The following is a 19,546-nucleotide window of genomic DNA, read 5'->3' as shown; positions in this document are numbered from 1 at the left end:
TCCTCTTGGTCAATCTTTCCTCACTCATTCTCTCCATGTGCCCAAACCATTTTAAAACACCCTCTTCTGCTCTCTCAACCACGCTCTTTTTATTTCCACACATCTCTCTTACCCTTACGTTACTTACTCGATCAAACCACCTCACACCACACATTATCCTCAAACATCTCATTTCCAGCACATCCATCCTCCTGCGCACAACTCTATCCATAGCCCACGCCTCGCAACCATACAACATTGTTGGAACTACTATTCCTTCAAACATACCCATTTTTGCTTTCCGGGATAATGTTCTCGACTTCCACACATTTTTCAAGGCTCCCAAAATTTTCGCCCCCTCCCCCACCCTATGATCCACTTCCGCTTCCATGGTTCCATCCGCTGACAGATCCACTCCCAGATATCTAAAACACTTCACTTCCTCCAGTTTTTCACCATACAAACTCACCTCCCAATTGACTTGACCCTCAACCCTACTGTACCTAATAACCTTGCTCTTATTCACATTTACTCTTAACTTTCTTCTTCCACACACTTTACCAAACTCAGTCACCAGCTTCTGCAGTTTCTCACATGAATCCGCCACCAGCGCTGTATCATCAGCGAACAACAACTGACTCACTTCCCAAGCTCTCTCATCCCCAACAGACTTCATACTTGCCCCTCAAATTACAGAGGTATAAGTTTGTTGAGTATTCCTGGTAAATTATATGGGAGGGTATTGATTGAGAGGGTGAAGGCATGTACAGAGCATCAGATTGGGGAAGAGCAGTGTGGTTTCAGAAGTGGTAGAGGATGTGTGGATCAGGTGTTTGCTTTGAAGAATGTATGTGAGAAATACTTAGAAAAGCAAATGGATTTGTATGTAGCATTTATGGATCTGGAGAAGGCATATGATAGAGTTGATAGAGATGCTCTGTGGAAGGTATTAAGAATAAATGGTGTGGGAGGCAAGTTGTTAGAAGCAGTGAAAAGTTTTTATCGAGGATGTAAGGCATGTGTACGTGTAGGAAGAGAGGAAAGTGATTGGTTCTCAGTGAATGTAGGTTTGCGGCAGGGGTGTGTGATGTCTCCATGGTTGTTTAATTTGTTTATGGATGGGGTTGTTAGGGAGGTAAATGCAAGAGTCTTGGATATATACATATATATATATATATTTCTTTCTTTTTTTTTCTTTCAAACTATTTGCCATTTCCCGCGTTAGCGAGGTAGCGATAAGAACAGAGAACTGGGCCACTGAGGGAATATCCCCACCTGGCCCCCTTGTCTGTTCCTTCTTTTGGAAAATTAAAAAAAAAAAATTGAGAGGGGAGGATTTCCAGCCCCCCGCTCTCTCCCCTTTTAGTCGCCTTCTATGACACGCAGGGAATACGTGGGAAGTATTCTTTCTCCCCTATCCCCAGGGATAATATATATATATATATATATATATATATATATATATATATATATATATATATATATATATATATATATATATACATATATATGGATAGAGATGTGCGCAGGAGGATGGATGTGCTGGAAATGAGATGTTTGAGGACAATCTGTGGTGTGAGGTGGTTTGATCGAGTGAGTAACGTAAGGGTAAGAGAGATGTGTGGAAATAAAAAGAGCGTGGTTGAGAGAGCAGAAGAGGGTGTTTTGAAGTGGTTTGGGCACATGGAGAGGATGAGTGAGGAAAGATTGACCAAGAGGATATATGTGTCGGAGTTGGAGGGAGCAAGGAGAAGAGGGAGACCAAATTGGAGGTGGAAAGATGGAGTGAAAAAGATTTTGTGTGATCGGGGCCTGAACATGCAGGAGGGTGAAAGGAGGGCAAGGAATAGAGTGAATTGGAGCGATGTGGTATACCGGGGTTGACGTGCTGTCAGTGGATTGAATCAAGGCATGTGAAGCATCTGGGGTAAACCATGGAAACCTGTGTAGGTATGTATATTTGCGTGTGTGGACGTATGTATATACATGTGTAAAGGGGTGGGTTGGGCCATTTCTTTCGTCTGTTTCCTTGCGCTACCTCGCAAACGCGGGAGACAGCGACAAAGTATACAAAAAAAAAAATATATATATATATATATATATATATATATATATATATATATATATATATATATATATATATATATATATATTTTGCTTTTCTAAGTATTTCTCACATACATTCTTCAAAGCAAACACCTGATCCACACATCCTCTACCACTTCTGAAACCACACTGCTCTTCCCCAATCTGATGCTCTGTACATGCCTTCACCCTCTCAATCAATACCCTCCCATATAATTTGCCAGGAATACTCAACAAACTTATACCTCTGTAATTTGAGCACTCACTCTTATCCCCTTTGCCTTTGTACAATGGCACTATGCACGCATTCCGCCAATCCTCAGGCACCTCACCATGAGTCATACATACATTAAATAACCTTACCAACCAGTCAACAATACAGTCTGGAGAAGGCATATGATAGAGTTGATACAGATGCTCTGTGGAAGGTATTAAGAATATATGGTGTGGGAGGCAAGTTGTTAGAAGCAGTGAAAAGTTTTTATCGAGGATGTAAGGCATGTGTACGTGTAGGAAGAGAGGAAAGTGATTGGTTCTCAGTGAATGTAGGTTTGCGGCAGGGGTGTGTGATGTCTCCATGGTTGTTTAATTTGTTTATGGATGGGGTTGTTAGGAAGGTGAATGCAAGAGTTTTGGAAAGAGGGGCAAGTATGAAGTCTGTTGGGGATGAGAGAGCTTGGGAAGTGAGTCAGTTGTTGTTCGCTCTAATGATACAGCGCTGGTGGCTGATTCATGTGAGAGACTGCAGAAGCTGGTGACTGAGTTTGGTAAAGTGTGTGAAAGAAGAAAGTTAAGAGTAAATGTGAATAAGAGCAAGGTTATTAGGTACAGTAGGGTTGAGGGTCAATTCAAATGGGAGGTGAGTTTGAATGGAGAAAAACTGGAGGAAGTGAAGTGTTTTAGATATCTGGGAGTGGATCTGGCAGCGGATGGAACCATGGAAGCGGAAGTGTATCATAGGGTGGGGGAGGGGGCGAAAATCCTGGGAGCCTTGAAGAATGTTTGGAAGTCGAGAACATTATCTCGGAAAGCGAAAATGGGTATGTTTGAAGGAATAGTGGTTCCAACAATGTTGTATGGTTGCGAGGCGTGGGCTATGGATAGAGTTGTGCGCAGGAGGATGGATGTGCTGGAAATGAGATGTTTGAGGACAATGTGTGGTGTGAGGTGGTTTGATCGAGTGAGTAACGTAAGGGTAAGAGAGATGTGTGGAAATAAAAAGAGCGTGGTTGAGAGAGCAGAAGAGGGTGTTTTGAAATGGTTTGGGCACATGGAGAGAATGAGTGAGGAAAGATTGACCAAGAGGATATATGTGTCAGAGGTGGAGGGAACGAGGAGAAGTGGGAGACCAAATTGGAGGTGGAAAGATGGAGTGAAAAAGATTTTGTGTGATCGGGGCCTGAACATGCAGGAGGGTGAAAGGAGGGCAAGGAATAGAGTGAATTGGATCGATGTGGTATACCGGGGTTGACATGCTGTCAGTGGATTGAATCAGGGCACGTGAAGCGTCTGGGGTAAACCATGGAAAGCTGTGTAGGTATGTATATTTGCGTGTGTGGACGTATGTATATACATGTGTATGGGGATGTGTTGGGCCATTTATTTCGTCTGTTTCCTTGCGCCACCTCGCAAATGCAGGAGACAGCGACAAAGCAAAAAAAAAAATATATATATATATATATATATATATATATATATATGAGATGTTTGAGGACAATGGGTGGTGTGAGGTGGTTTGATCGAGTGAGTAACGTAAGGGTAAGAGAGATGTGTGGAAATAAAAAGAGCGTGGTTGAGAGAGCAGAAGAGGGTGTTTTGAAGTGGTTTGGGCACATGGAGAGAATGAGTGAGGAAAGATTGACCAAGAGGATATATGTGTCGGAGGTGGAGGGAATGAGGAGAAGAGGGAGACCAAATTGGAGGTGGAAAGATGGAGTGAAAAAGATTTTGTGTGATCGGGGCCTGAACATGCAGGAGGGTGAAAGGAGGGCAAGGAATAGAGTGAACTGGAGCGATGTGGTATACCGGGGTTGACGTGCTGCCACTGGATTGAATCAAGGCATGTGAAGCATCTGGGGTAAACCATGTAAAGCTGTGTAGGTATGTATATTTGCGTGTGTGGACGTATGTATATACATGTGTATGGGGGGGGGGGGTTGGGCCATTTCTTTCGTCTGTTTCCTTGCGCTACCTCGCAAACGCGGGAGACAGCGACAAAGTATAATAAAATAAATAAATATAAATATAATATATATATATATATATATATATATATATATATATACATATATGGGAGGCTGGAAATCCTCCCCTCCTGTTTTTTTTTGTTTTTCTCAAAGAAGGAACAGAGAAGGTGGCCAGATGAGGATATTCCCTCTAAGGCCCAGTCCTCTGTTCTTAACGCTACCTCGCTAACGCGGGAAATGGCGAATAGTATGAAAGAAAAAGAAATATATACATATATATATATATATATATATATATATATATATATATGTGAATAAGAGCAATGTTATTAGATACAGTAGGGTTGAGGGTCAAGTCAATTGGGAGGTAAGTTTGAATGGAGAAAAACTGGAGGAAGTAAAGTGTTTTAGATATCTGGGAGACAAGTTGTTAGAAGCAGTGAAAACTTTTTATCGAGGATGTAAGGCATGTGTACCTGTAGGAAGAGAGGAAAGTGATTGGTTCTCAGTGAATGTAGGTTTGCGGCAGGGGTGTGTGATGTCTCCATGGTTGTTTAATTTTTTTTTGGATGGGGTTGTTAGGAAGGTGAATGCAAGAGTTTTGGAAAGAGGGGCAAGTATGCAGTCTGTTATGGATGAGAGAGCTTGGAAAGTGAGTCAGCTGTTGCTCGCTGATGATACAGCACTGGTGGTTGATTCATGTGAGAAACTACAGAAGCTGGTGACTGAGTTTGGTAAAGTGTGTGAAGGAAGCTAAGTTATTAGGAATAGTGGGTTGAGGGTCAAGTCAACTGGGAGATATGTTTGAAGAGAGAAAAACTGGAGGAAGTAAAGTGTTTTAGATATCTGGGAGTGGATTTGGCAGCAGATGGAACCACGGAAGCGGAAGTGAATCATAGGGTGGGGGAGGGGGCGAAAGTTCTGGGAGCGTTGAAGGATGTGTGGAAGTCGAGAACATTATCTTGGAAAGCAAAAATGAGTATGTTTGAAGGAACAGTGGTTCCAACAATGTTGTATGGTTGCAAGGCGTGGGCTATAAATAAAGTTGTGCGGAGGAGGGTGGATGTGCTGGATATGAGATGTCTGAGGACAATATGTGGTGTTATCTGGTTTGATTGAGTAAGTAATAACAGGGTAAGAGAGATGTGTGGTAATAAAAAGAGTGTGGTTGAGAGAGCAGAAGAGGGTGTTTTGAAATGGTTTGGTCACATGGACAGAATGAGTGAGGAAAGATTGACCAAGAGGATATATGTGTCAGAGATGGAGTGAATGAGGAGAAGTGGGAGACCAAATTGGAGGTGGAAAGATGGAGTGAAAAAGATTTTGAGTGATCGGGGCCTGAACATGCAGGAGGGTGAAAGGCGTGCAAGGAATAGAGTGAATTGGAATGATGTGGTATACCGGGGTCAATGTGCTGTCAATGGATTAAACCAGGGCATGTGAACCATCTGGGGTAAACCATGGAAAGTTTTGTGGGGCCTGGATGTGGAAAGGGAGCTGTGGTTTCAGTGCATTATTACATGACAACTAGAGAATGAGTGTGAATGAATGTGGCCTTTGTTGTCTTTTCCAAGCGCTACCCCACACACATGAGAGGGGGAGGGGGTTTTTATTTCATGTGTGGCCGGGTGGCGATGGGAATGAATAAAGGCAGCCAGTACGAATTATGTACATGTGTATATATGTACATGTCTGTGTGTGTATATATATGTATACGTTGAGATGTATAGGTATGTATATGTGCGTGTGTGGACGTGTATGTATATACATGTGTATGTGGGTGGGTTGGGCCATTCTTTTGTCTGTTTCCTTGCGCTACCTTGCTAATGCGGGAGACAGCGACAAAGCAAAATAAAAAAAACAAATAATTAATATATACATAATTTATCCCTGAGGATTGGAGAGAAAGAATACTTCCCACGTATTCCCTGTGTGTCGTAGCAGGCGACTAAAAGGGAAGGGAGCGGGGGCTGGAAATCCTCCCCTCTCTTTTTTTTTTTTCTTCAAAAGAAGGAACAGAGAAGGGGGCCAGGTGAGGATATTCCCTCAAAGGTCCAGTTCTCTGCTCTTAACGCTACTTTGCTAATGTGGGAAATGGTGAATAGTATGAAAGAAAAGAAAGAGAATATACATAAATGCCCAGGGCATGAACCAGGGCATGTGAACCATCTGGGGTAAACCATGGAAAGTTTTGTGGGGCCTGGATGTGGAAAGGGAGCTGTGGTTTCAGTGCATTATTACATGACAGCTAGAGAATGAGTGTGAATGAATATGGCCTTTGTTGTCTTTTCCAAGTGCTACCCCACACACATGAGAGGGGGAGGGGGTTATTATTTCATGTGTGGCTCGGTGGCAATGGGAATGAATAAAGGCAGCCAGTATGAATTATGTACATGTGTATATATGTACATGTCTGTGTGTGTATATATATGTATACGTTGAGATGTATAGGTATGTATATGTGCGTGTGTGGACGTGTATGTATATACATGTGTATGTGGGTGGGTTGGGCCATTCTTTTGTCTGTTTCCTTGCGCTACCTTGCTAATGTGGGAGACAGCGACAAAGCAAAATAAAAAAACAAATAATTGATATATACATAATTTATCCCTGAGGATTGGAGAGAAAGAATACTTCCCACGTATTCCCTGTGTGTCGTAGAAGGCAACTAAAAGGGAAGGGAGCGGGGGCTGGAAATCCTCCCCTCTCTTTTTTTTTTTTTTCTTCAAAAGAAGGAACTGAGAAGGGGGCCAGGTGAGGATATTCCCTCAAAGGTCCAGTTCTCTGCTCTTAACGCTACTTTGCTAATGCGGGAAATGGCGAATAGTATGAAAGAAAAGAAAGAGAATATACATAAATGCCCATACACGCATATATACATATATATACATATCAACATATATATATATACATACATATACACAAATGTACATATTCATATTTGCTTGTCTTCATCCATTCCTGTCGTTTCATCCCACTTCAGCGAGGTGGCGCCAGGAAAACAAACAAAAAAAGCCACATTCGCTCACACTCAGTCTCTAGCTGTTATATGTAATGCACCAAGACTTCAGCTCCCTATCCACATCCAAGCCTCATCGACCTTTCCATGATTTACCCCAGATGCTTCACATGCCCTGGTTCAGTCCACTGACAGCATGTCAACTCCGGTATACCACACTGTTTCAATTCACTCTGTCACTTCCATGCAATAAAGGAAGGGAGGATTTCTAGCCATCTGCTTTTGCCCCTTTTAGTCGTCTTCTATGACACTCAGGGAATACATAGGCAGTATTCTTTCTCCATGTCAAAAAGGATATGTGTCCAAAATGGAGGAAGCAAGGGGTGGGTAAACGAAGGAGATGAAGGAGAGGTGCTTTGGGTTATCAGGGCCTGAACAAATAGGAGGGTGGGATGCATGTACGGGCCAAAATGAACTAGTGTACTGTGGTATATAGGGGAAGATGGTTTGAAGCCGTCAACGGGCTGAGCCAAGGTATATGAAGCAGTCAAATCGACCATGGAATAGTCTGTGTGGCTTAGGTGTAAATGGCATGCTTTGATTTTAGTATATCATTCATAACAGATAGTTTGTGGATGTATGCAAATGAGATCATTACCTACTTCTTCCTGGCACTACCTTTCTAATGCAGGAGAGAGAACTGGATACAAAAAAAGAAAAAAAAATCTGTCTTCTCTGTACATTTGTTTCTACCTCCCATCTTGCTTCCCCTAGACCTTATGTAAGTGACAGAATTACATCCACATAATGCACATATCATCTCCTTCCTTTGTTTGCAACTTCTAACCCACATTTAAGTACTTCAGCAGAAATCTATTGTTTTGAATATTAGTTTGTATTTTTCTTCCTATATCTTCAAGCTCTTTCAACTATTTTTTAAAATGCTTGCTGCATTCTTCACTGCTCATATGTAATCCTCCACCTGCCACCTTCTGAATTCATTACTTCATTAGCATCTGTACTTTTATGAATACCTTTCATTCAGTGTGTTACATAACTGCATTAATATCACATTCTATCAGTTCTCCATTTAAAACATAATGAAACAATTAGCAAAAAAATATGGGGCTTTTCATCCTTACCAAGCGGACTTGCAAATTCCACAAAAATTTTAACAAGAACTTCAGCATCATCTTCGTCAGACTGTCTCTCCTGATAAATGATGACGTGTTTCACAGTGCCAAAACGACCACATTCTTCCGTAATTTCATCTTGGAGAAGTTCATCTACCTCTTCAGCTCCCACCATGTTCCGCAGGATAACCACTGATGACTACAACAAAAAATGAAAATGTAAATATGCACAAAAATTGGAAAGGAGGAAAATATGTGGTTCCCACTAAAGACAAGTCTGCATCAAGATGAACCATGTCTCTGTGGATGTTTAATCTGTTCATGGACAAGGTTGTGATAGCTGTGAATGCAACTGTCTTTGAGTAAGGGGTAGGCCTACAGAATGCAAGGGATGGAGGGGGCATGGCAGGTGAATAAGTTGGTATTTGCAGAAGACATAGCTCTGGGGCACTAGAGGAACTCCAAAATCTGGTGAAAGAGTTTGGTAGTGCATGTGAAAATGAGAAAGTAGAAAGTAAAAACAAAAGTAAGAAAATGAGACAGGTTTGTTTGAGTTATGTCTGAGTGGGGAGGACCTGGAAGAAGTATAGTGCTTATTGAACCTGGGAGTGGAATTGGCAGTAGATGAAACCATATGGAATGAAGTGAATAATAATAACAGTATGGGAGAGGGGTCAAGGTCCTCAGTGCATTACAGCATATGTGGAAGAAGAGGTCAATGTCTGTTACAGCAAAAATGGAAATGTCTGATGGTATAGTAGTCCTGAAAGTACTGTATGAATGCAAGTCTTGAGCCCTAAATGCAAAGAAGGGAAGAGGAGGGATGTGGTGTGAGGAAGGAATGATTCTGTAAAAGAGGTATGGCAGTAAGCACAGTCTGAAGGAGAAATGACCACACCAAGCCAAAGCTGTTTGGACACATGGAAAGGTTGAATGAATACACTGTGACTAAAGGGAATCACATGTCAAAAATAATGGAAGGAATGGGAAGTACCCCATCTACTAGTACCTAAGACATGATTTTGACAAATGGCAGTTTTATATCTTTTTTGGTGGACAGATAGTCTCCTACCTACAAACATCCAAACAGACAAACAAACTTCTGTACTGTATCAATATATTTTATCACAGTGAATTTTCTTCCTTCCCTGTGTGCATAAGAATAATGACATAGTACATATATGCAAAGGTTAAGAGACAGTGTGATCCGAGTGTAATACTCTTTCAGCATAACACACAAGGAGCAATTAAAAATAGTAATTACAACTTTTGCCTTCAAACTTACTCATGAGATTGACTTTATTACCGTTAACTATAAGTGTGGTGGAATCCACATCAGTGAGAAAACATTACCTTAGTTCATTCAGGACACATTAGAGATGCTACCACAAAAAGCTTCTATCTATCTATCTATCGATACCTCTGAAGCCTGTTACCTTCAGGAACTCCTTCGATGGAGTGGCCACAGCAACAGTCTCCATATCTAGTGGCCAAAGCAATAGTCTCCATATCTAGTCCTATCTAAGTGTTCCTATCTACTACTTCTTTCTACTGCACATAGCACTCACCACAGGAAAATCTAACTCCATATCCAGTTCTATCTAAGTGTTCCTGTCTACTACTTCTTTCTACTGCACATAGCACTTACCACAGGAAAATCTAGAGTTAGAAAAATGAGATGTGTGAGCTAAGTGTTGTTGAGGGTTGTCTGTAACAGGGAGAGATATATTGCATGCTTTTGGACAAAATACCAGCAGTCCATGTATAGGTGAAGCAGAAAGAAAAGACAGCTACCTGGGTCAGTGGAGTGCAACTTGAAAACCAATGAAATGCTGGCTCACTATTTAGGTTATACCATCACCATAAGTGGGAAGAAGGGTGGAGGAATGAATGAGCAATGGTGATGTTTACTGCATCCAACTCCTCTATCAATAAAACCATAAAACATTCTCTGTCAACCTCACTCATGGTACTGGCTGTTTAATTTCTGTGAAATATATGACTTTTTTTTTACAAGTGTGTTAGATTCTGTATCACTTATCAAACAATTTTATTGAAATTCATTCATGACAGTAGAGATGCTTGCAGAAAATCAAATATCACATTTCTTTTCTAAGGTGTTTGTGTAAAGAGATAAAATTTCAATTTGTGCAATAAATTACACAATGGTACAACAAAAGAATTCAGACTGCATCACCTCTGCCACCAGCACCATGAGCAACACCACCACCACCACCAAAAATTTCACTTGCAGTCTCATTCATGGAGTTACTGTTTATGTGAACAGGATCTGGATAAGTGACAAAAGAAATAACACTGATCACATTTGAATGATTACATTCCTTTAATAGCATCAGAAAAAGTCCTATTTTGATGATAACAATCTAAGGAGATATTCAAATATAATCAGTGTTGACTGAGGTTAGGGAGAAAGAACTATACCACCGTATTTCCCAAATGTCATAGAAAGTGACTAAAGGAGACAGGAGCAGGGGGCTCGAAACCATCCCTTTCTTGAATTTCAATTTCTAAAAGAGAAAACAAAAGAAGTCAAGCAGATTGTGGTGTCTGAATATGTGTGGATGTAACCAAGATTTAAAAGAAAGGAAAGATAGGTTGAATGTTTGATGAAGAAATCTGGATGTTCAGGCTCTGAGTGAAACAAAGCTCAATGGTAATGGGGAAGAATGGTCTGGAAATATCTTGGGAGAAAAGTCTGGAGCTGGTGAGAGGACAAGAGGTAAGGAAGGAGTAGCACTACTAGAGCAGGAGTTGTGGGAGTTTGTGACAGAGTGCTAGAAAGTAAATTCTTGATTGGTGTGGATAAAACTGAAAGTGAATGGCAAGAGATGGGTGAATATTGGTGCTAGTGCACCTGGCCATGTGAAGAAAGATCTTGAGAGGCAAGTGTTTTGGAAGCAGCTGAGCGAGTGTGTTAGAAAATCTGGTGTACAAGGCTAGGTATCAGTGATGGGTGATCTGAATGCGAAGGTGAGCAATGAGGCAGTGGAGGGTATAATTGGTGTACATGGGTTTTTAGCGTTGTGAATGGAAATAGTGAACAGCTTGTGGAGTTATGTGCCAAAAAAAATACTGGTAACTGGGAATGCCTGGATTAAAAAGAGATATACACACATAAACGCATGTAAGTAGATGGTAAACAGGCATTATAAGAGTACGTATCAACTGATAGGCGTGTAAAAGAGGGACTTTTAGATGTAAATGTGCTGAAGGGGGCAGCTGGTGGGATGTCTGATCACCATCTTGTGAAGGCAAAGGTGAAGTTTTCTAGAGGTTTTAAAAAATAGAGAGAATACTGGGAAGAAGAGAGTGTTGAGAGTAAGTGAGCTTGGAAAGGATACTTGTGTGAAGAAATACCAAGAGAGAGTGACTGCAGAATGGCATAAGACAAGAGCAAATGAAGTGATGGGAGAGCAAATGAAGTGATAGGAGTGGTGAGGAATGGCATGTATTTACAGAAGCAGTGATGGCATATGCAAGAGATGCAGGTAGTATGAGGAAGTTGGGAGATGGGCAAATTAGAAAGGGTAGTGAGTGGTGGGATGAAGAAGTAAAGTTGCTAGTGAATGAGAAAAGAAAGGTGCTCGTATGGTACTTACAAGGAAAGAGTGCAAATGACTGGGGGATGTACAAGAGATAGAAGTAGGTCAAGAAGAAGGTACAAGGGTTGAAAAAGAGGGCAAATGAGAGTTAAGGTGAAAGAGTATCACTGAACTTTATGGAGGATAAAAAGATGTTTTGAAAGGAGATAAATAATGTGCAAAAGACAAGAGATTAAATGGGAACATCGGTGAACAGAGCATGGGGGGAAGTGATAACAGGTAGTGATGGAGTGAGGAGGAGATAGATATGTATTTTGAAAGATTGATGAATGAGTTTGATGACAGAGTGGTAGATGTAGGGTTTTTTGGTTGGGATGATACATGAAATGAGAGTCAGGGAGAATGGTTTGGTGAAGAGAGAAGATGTGGTGAAATCCTTGCGGAAGATGAAATCGGGCAAAGTGGCAGTAGTGGATGGTAATGCAGTTGAATTTATTAAGAAGGGGTAAATATGTTGTTGATTGATTGCTAAGGATATTCAGTGTATATATGGATCATGGTGAAGTGCCTGAGGTAGCGCAAGGAAACAGACGAAAGAAATGGCCCAACCCACCCCCATACAAATGTATATACATACACATCCACACACACAATATATACATACCTATACATCTCAACGTATACATATATATACACACAGACAAGTACATATATATATGTGTGTATGTACATGTATGTATATATGTGTGTATGTACATGTATGTATATATGTATGTGCATGTATGTATATATGTGTGTATGTACATGTATGTATATATGTGTGTATGTACATGTATGTATATATGTGTGTATGTACATGTATGTATATATGTGTGTATGTACATGTATGTATATATGTATGTGCATGTATGTATATATGTGTGTATGTACATGTATGTATATATGTATGTGCATGTATGTATATATGTGTGTATGTACATGTATGTATATATGTGTGTATGTACATGTATGTATATATGTATGTGCATGTATGTATATATGTGTGTATGTACATGTATGTATATATGTGTGTATGTACATGTATGTATATATGTGTGTATGTACATGTATGTATATATGTGTGTATGTACATGTATGTATATATGTGTGTATGTACATGTATGTATATATGTGTGTATGTACATGTATGTATATATGTGTGTATGTACATGTATGTATATATGTGTGTATGTACATGTATGTATATATGTGTGTATGTACATGTATGTATATATGTGTGTATGTACATGTATGTATATATGTATGTGCATGTATGTATATATGTATGTGCATGTATGTATATATGTGTGTATGTACATGTATGTATATATGTATGTGCATGTATGTATATATGTATGTGCATGTATGTATATATGTGTGTATGTACATGTATGTATATATGTGTGTATGTACATGTATGTATATATGTGTGTATGTACATGTATGTATATATGTATGTGCATGTATGTATATATGTGTGTATGTACATGTATGTATATATGTGTGTATGTACATGTATGTATATATGTGTGTATGTACATGTATGTATATATGTGTGTATGTACATGTATGTATATATGTGTGTATGTACATGTATGTATATATGTATGTGCATGTATGTATATATGTGTGTATGTACATGTATGTATATATGTGTGTATGTACATGTATGTATATATGTGTGTATGTACATGTATGTATATATGTGTGTATGTACATGTATGTATATATGTATGTGCATGTATGTATATATGTATGTGCATGTATGTATATATGTGTGTATGTACATGTATGTATATATGTGTGTATGTACATGTATGTATATATGTATGTGCATGTATGTATATATGTATGTGCATGTATGTATATATGTATGTGCATGTATGTATATATGTGTGTATGTACATGTATGTATATATGTATGTGCATGTATGTATATATGTGTGTATGTACATGTATGTATATATGTGTGTATGTACATGTATGTATATATGTGTGTATGTACATGTATGTATATATGTATGTGCATGTATGTATATATGTGTGTATGTACATGTATGTATATATGTGTGTATGTACATGTATGTATATATGTATGTGCATGTATGTATATATGTGTGTATGTACATGTATGTATATATGTGTGTATGTACATGTATGTATATATGTATGTGCATGTATGTATATATGTATGTGCATGTATGTATATATGTATGTGCATGTATGTATATATGTGTGTATGTACATGTATGTATATATGTGTGTATGTACATGTATGTATATATGTGTGTATGTACATGTATGTATATATGTGTGTATGTACATGTATGTATATATGTATGTGCATGTATGTATATATGTGTGTATGTACATGTATGTATATATGTGTGTATGTACATGTATGTATATATGTGTGTATGTACATGTATGTATATATGTATGTGCATGTATGTATATATGTGTGTATGTACATGTATGTATATATGTGTGTATGTACATGTATGTATATATGTGTGTATGTACATGTATGTATATATGTATGTGCATGTATGTATATATGTGTGTATGTACATGTATGTATATATGTATGTGCATGTATGTATATATGTGTGTATGTACATGTATGTATATATGTGTGTATGTACATGTATGTATATATGTGTGTATGTACATGTATGTATATATGTGTGTATGTACATGTATGTATATATGTATGTGCATGTATGTATATATGTGTGTATGTACATGTATGTATATATGTGTGTATGTACATGTATGTATATATGTATGTGCATGTATGTATATATGTGTGTATGTACATGTATGTATATATGTATGTGCATGTATGTATATATGTATGTGCATGTATGTATATATGTGTGTATGTACATGTATGTATATATGTATGTGCATGTATGTATATATGTGTGTATGTACATGTATGTATATATGTGTGTATGTACATGTATGTATATATGTATGTGCATGTATGTATATATGTATGTGCATGTATGTATATATGTGTGTATGTACATGTATGTATATATGTGTGTATGTACATGTATGTATATATGTGTGTATGTACATGTATGTATATATGTATGTGCATGTATGTATATATGTGTGTATGTACATGTATGTATATATGTATGTGCATGTATGTATATATGTGTGTATGTACATGTATGTATATATGTGTGTATGTACATGTATGTATATATGTATGTGCATGTATGTATATATGTGTGTATGTACATGTATGTATATATGTGTGTATGTACATGTATGTATATATGTATGTGCATGTATGTATATATGTGTGTATGTACATGTATGTATATATGTGTGTATGTACATGTATGTATATATGTGTGTATGTACATGTATGTATATATGTGTGTATGTACATGTATGTATATATGTATGTGCATGTATGTATATATGTGTGTATGTAAGTGTATGTATAAAAGTGTGTATACGAGAGGATGGGTCTTTCTTTGTGGGTTTCCTGGCACAACCTCGCTGATATGGTAAACAGCAATTATGTACAATAGTAAATAAATATATAATTGGCATTGTCTCCTGTCACCCATCCAAATGCAGTCTTGCTTACAGTAGTTGTCAGCATGTGGCACTGTTGATATCAAAACATTCAAGATGGCTGGCAGATTCACATATTCTGGTCCAGTCCACTGACAACACAACATTCCAATTCACTCTATCCCATGCATGACTTTCACCCTCCTCCATGTCCAGGCCCGATTACCCAAATATTTTTCACACCATCCTTCCACCTCTGGTTTGGTCTCTTCTTTCCTGTCCCCCACACTTTTAACACATATATCATCTCCGTAAAGCTTTCCTCACTCATTCTTTCCATATGTCCATAAATTTCACCTGACTATCTTCACCTCTTTCAACCACTCTTCTTATCATCACATTTCTCTCTTACCCATTTATTACTTAATCAAACCAATTCACATGCATACTGTCCTTAAACATTTCATTTCCAACACTTTCACCCTCCTCTGCACATCCTCATCTATAGCTCATCCCTAATATCCATAAAACATTGTCTGAATCACTTTGCCTTCAAACATATGATTTTTGCCCTTCCATATAACAACTTCTCTTTCCACACAGTCTTTAATGCTCTCAAAACTTCAACCCCTCACACACCCTATGACATTTCCATTTCCATTGTTCCATTCGGTGCCATTTCTACTCACAGGTATCTAAAATATTTTACTTCCTCTGATTTTTTCCATTCAGGTTCACATCCCAACTAACCAATTCCTCTGCTTGCTTCATCTAACATTTACTCTTAACTTTCTACTTTCACACTCTTCCAAACCCTGTCACAAGCTTCAGCAGTTTCTCACTCAAAACTACCACCAATGCTGTGAGATCAGCAAACAAATGATGCACTTTCCAGGCCCCCTTCACCCCCTACATACAGCATACTCACCCCTCTCTCCATGATCCTTGCATTTACCTCCCTCATCACTCAAACCATAAACAAAGTAATCAGCCATGGTGACATTGCATACTCCTGCTGCACACCAACCTTCTCTTAGAAGCAATCACTCTCCACTCTTACTACAAATACACATACCTTACAACCTTAACTAAAACTTCTCTGCTGCTGGTAGCTTTTCTCCCATGCCATATATTTGTATGAACTTCATGTGCTTTCTAGGTACACTCAAACTTATACCTCTGAAGGCTAAACACTTAACTTTATCCCCTTTGCCTTTATACCATGGCACTATACATGCATTCAATCAATCCTCAGGCACCTCACCATGATCCATACATACACTGATAATCCTAATCAACCAATCAACAACACAGTCAACCCCTTTCTTAACAAATGAACCTGTAATGCTGTCTGTTCTAGCCACCTCTCCACATTTCATCTCATGCAAGGCTTTCTCTGTCTCTCTTCTCTTCACCATAACACTCTCCATGACTCTCTCTTTTAACATACATACCCACCTGTAACACTCTACATCCTATAATCAAGTGCTTTCAGCAGACATCTAAACTAAATCTATCTCCTCCTCAACTCATCATTATCTGTTACCACTCTCCCCATTTGCCCTCTTCACTGATGTTCCCATTGGTCTCTTTATTTTCACACTATCAGCCCCTTCCAAAACATCATAATCCCCCTGAAGTTTACTGATACTCACTCATCCATATTCTCACTGGCCCTCATTTTCAACCCCTGCACCTCCCTCTTGACCTGCCATTTTCTCTTGCACATTTTCTGATCGTTTAGACTCTTCATTCCTGTAAGCACTATCCATAAACTTCTCTTTTCTCTTTCACTAAGAACTATACTTCATCGTCCCACCATTCACTATCTTTCTAACCTGCCCCCTCTCACTTTCCACATGCCATGCACTTCACTCGAACATACCACCACTGCTTCCCTAAACATCTCCTATTCCTCACCCGCTCTGCTAAGTTCATGTTACCTCACCTTTTGACATCTTACATTCGACCTCTCCAAGCATTTCTTAACGTTTTCTAGCTCACTTACTCTTACAACAATCTTCCCAACCATATCATTTCATCTTTTCCAAAACTCTCTACAAATCTTCCATCCTTGCCTCCACCAGGTAATGATGAGACATCCCACCAGCTGCTCACCTGAAGACATTACCTCTCGTGAATGGCTATCAATTAGTATGTAATCAAATAATGCCAAAAGACTTATTTCTATTCTATCTATTTTGATTTGTCGCTGTCTCCCGCGTTAGTGAGGTAGCGCAAGGAAACAGACGATAGAATGGTCCAACCCACCCACATACACATGTATATACATACACATCCACACACACAATATATACATACCTATACATCTCAACGTATACATATATATACACACAGACAATTACATATATACACATGCACATGATTCATACTGTCTGCCTTTATTCACTCCCATCGCCACCTCGCCACACATGAAAATAACCACCCCGTCCCCCCCTCATGTGCACGAGGTAGCGCTAGGAAAAGACAACAAAGGCCACTTTCGTTCACATTCAGTCTCTAGCTGTCATGTAATATACATATATATATTCTTTCTTTCATACTATTCGCCATTTCCCGCATTAGCGAGGTAGCGTTAAGAACAGAGGACTAGGACTTAGAGGGAATATCCTCACCTGGCCCCCTTCTCTGTTCCTTCTTTGAGAAAATTATAAAAAAAATGAGAGGGGAGGATTTCCAGCCCACCGCTCCCTTCCCTTTTAGTCGCCTTCTACGGCACGCAGGGAATACGTGGGAAGTATTCTTTCTCCCCTAACCCCAGGGATAATATATATATATATATATATATATATATATATATATATATTATCCCTGGGGATAGGGGATTAAGAATACTTCCCACGTATTCCCTGCGTGTCGTAGAAGGCGACTAAAAGGGGAGGGAGCGGGGGGCTGGAAATCCTCCCCTCTCTTTTTTTTTTTTTTTTTTTCTTTTAATTTTCCAAAAGAAGGAACAGAGAATTGGGCCAGGTGAGGGTATTCCCTCAAAGGCCCAGTCCTCTGTTCTTAATGCTACCTCGCTAACGCGGGAAATGGCGAATAGTTTAAAAGAAAAAGAAAAAAAATATATATATATATATATATATATATATATATATATATATATATATATATATATATATATTGGTTCTCAGTGAATGTAGGTTTGCGGCAGGGGTGTGTGATGTCTCCATGGTTGTTTAATTTGTTTATGGAGGGGTTGTTAGGGAGGTAAATGCAAGAGTTTTGGAAAGAGGGGCAAGTATGAAGTCTGTTGGGGATGAGAGAGCTTGGGAAGTGAGTCAGTTGTTGTTCGCTGATGATACAGCGCTGGTGGCTGATTCATGTGAGAAACTGCAGAAGCTGGTGACTGAGTTTGGAAAAGTGTGTGGGAGAAGAAAGTTAAGAGTAAATGTGAATAAGAGCAAGGTTATTAGGTACAGTAGGGTTGAGGGTCAAGTCAATTGGGAGGTGAGTTTGAATGGAGAAAAACTGGAGGAAGTGAAGTGTTTTAGATATCTGGGAGTGGATCTGGCAGCGGATGGAACCATGGAAGTGGAAGTGGATCATAGGGTGGGGGAGGGGGCGAAAATCCTGGGGGCCTTGAAGAATGTGTGGAAGTCGAAAACATTATCTCGGAAAGCAAAAATGGGTATGTTTGAAGGAATAGTGGTTCCAACAATGTTGTATGGTTGCGAGGCGTGGGCTATGGATAGAGTTGTGCGCAGGAGGATGGATGTGCTGGAAATGAGATGTTTGAGGACAATGTGTGGTGTGAGGTGGTTTGATCGAGTGAGTAACGTAAGGGTAAGAGAGATGTGTGGAAATAAAAAGAGCGTGGTTGAGAGAGCAGAAGAGGGTGTTTTGAAGTGGTTTGGGCACATGGAGAGAATGAGTGAGGAAAGATTGACCAAGAGGATATATGTGTAAGAGGTGGAGGGAACGAGGAGAAGAGGGAGACCAAATTGGAGGTGGAAAGATGGAGTGAAAAAGATTTTGTGTGATCGGGGCCTGAACATGCAGGAGGGTGAAAGGAGGGCAAGGAATAGAGTGAATTGGAGC

The 19,546-nt window shown here is 39.2% G+C and overlaps 1 protein-coding gene across 4 annotated transcripts in view; it reads right to left on the bottom strand.

The window, feature by feature from the left end:
• hfp (Poly(U)-binding-splicing factor hfp) overlaps positions 1–19,546 on the bottom strand; it is a 525,647-nt gene that overhangs the window by 8,229 nt on the left and 497,872 nt on the right. For all 4 annotated transcript variants that reach the window (XM_071679802.1, XM_071679803.1, XM_071679805.1 and 1 more), the window contains one exon: positions 8,352–8,541. In XM_071679802.1, the coding sequence (XP_071535903.1) occupies positions 8,352–8,541 (190 nt within the window). The remainder of the gene's footprint in view (positions 1–8,351; positions 8,542–19,546) is intronic.

The sequence above is a fragment of the Panulirus ornatus genome, chromosome 30 (genome assembly GCF_036320965.1).
Source record: "Panulirus ornatus isolate Po-2019 chromosome 30, ASM3632096v1, whole genome shotgun sequence".
Classification (NCBI taxonomy): Eukaryota; Metazoa; Arthropoda; class Malacostraca; order Decapoda; family Palinuridae; genus Panulirus; species Panulirus ornatus.
The sequence above is the reverse complement of the archived record's forward strand: the minus strand, read 5'-3'. Positions and strand labels throughout refer to the sequence as shown.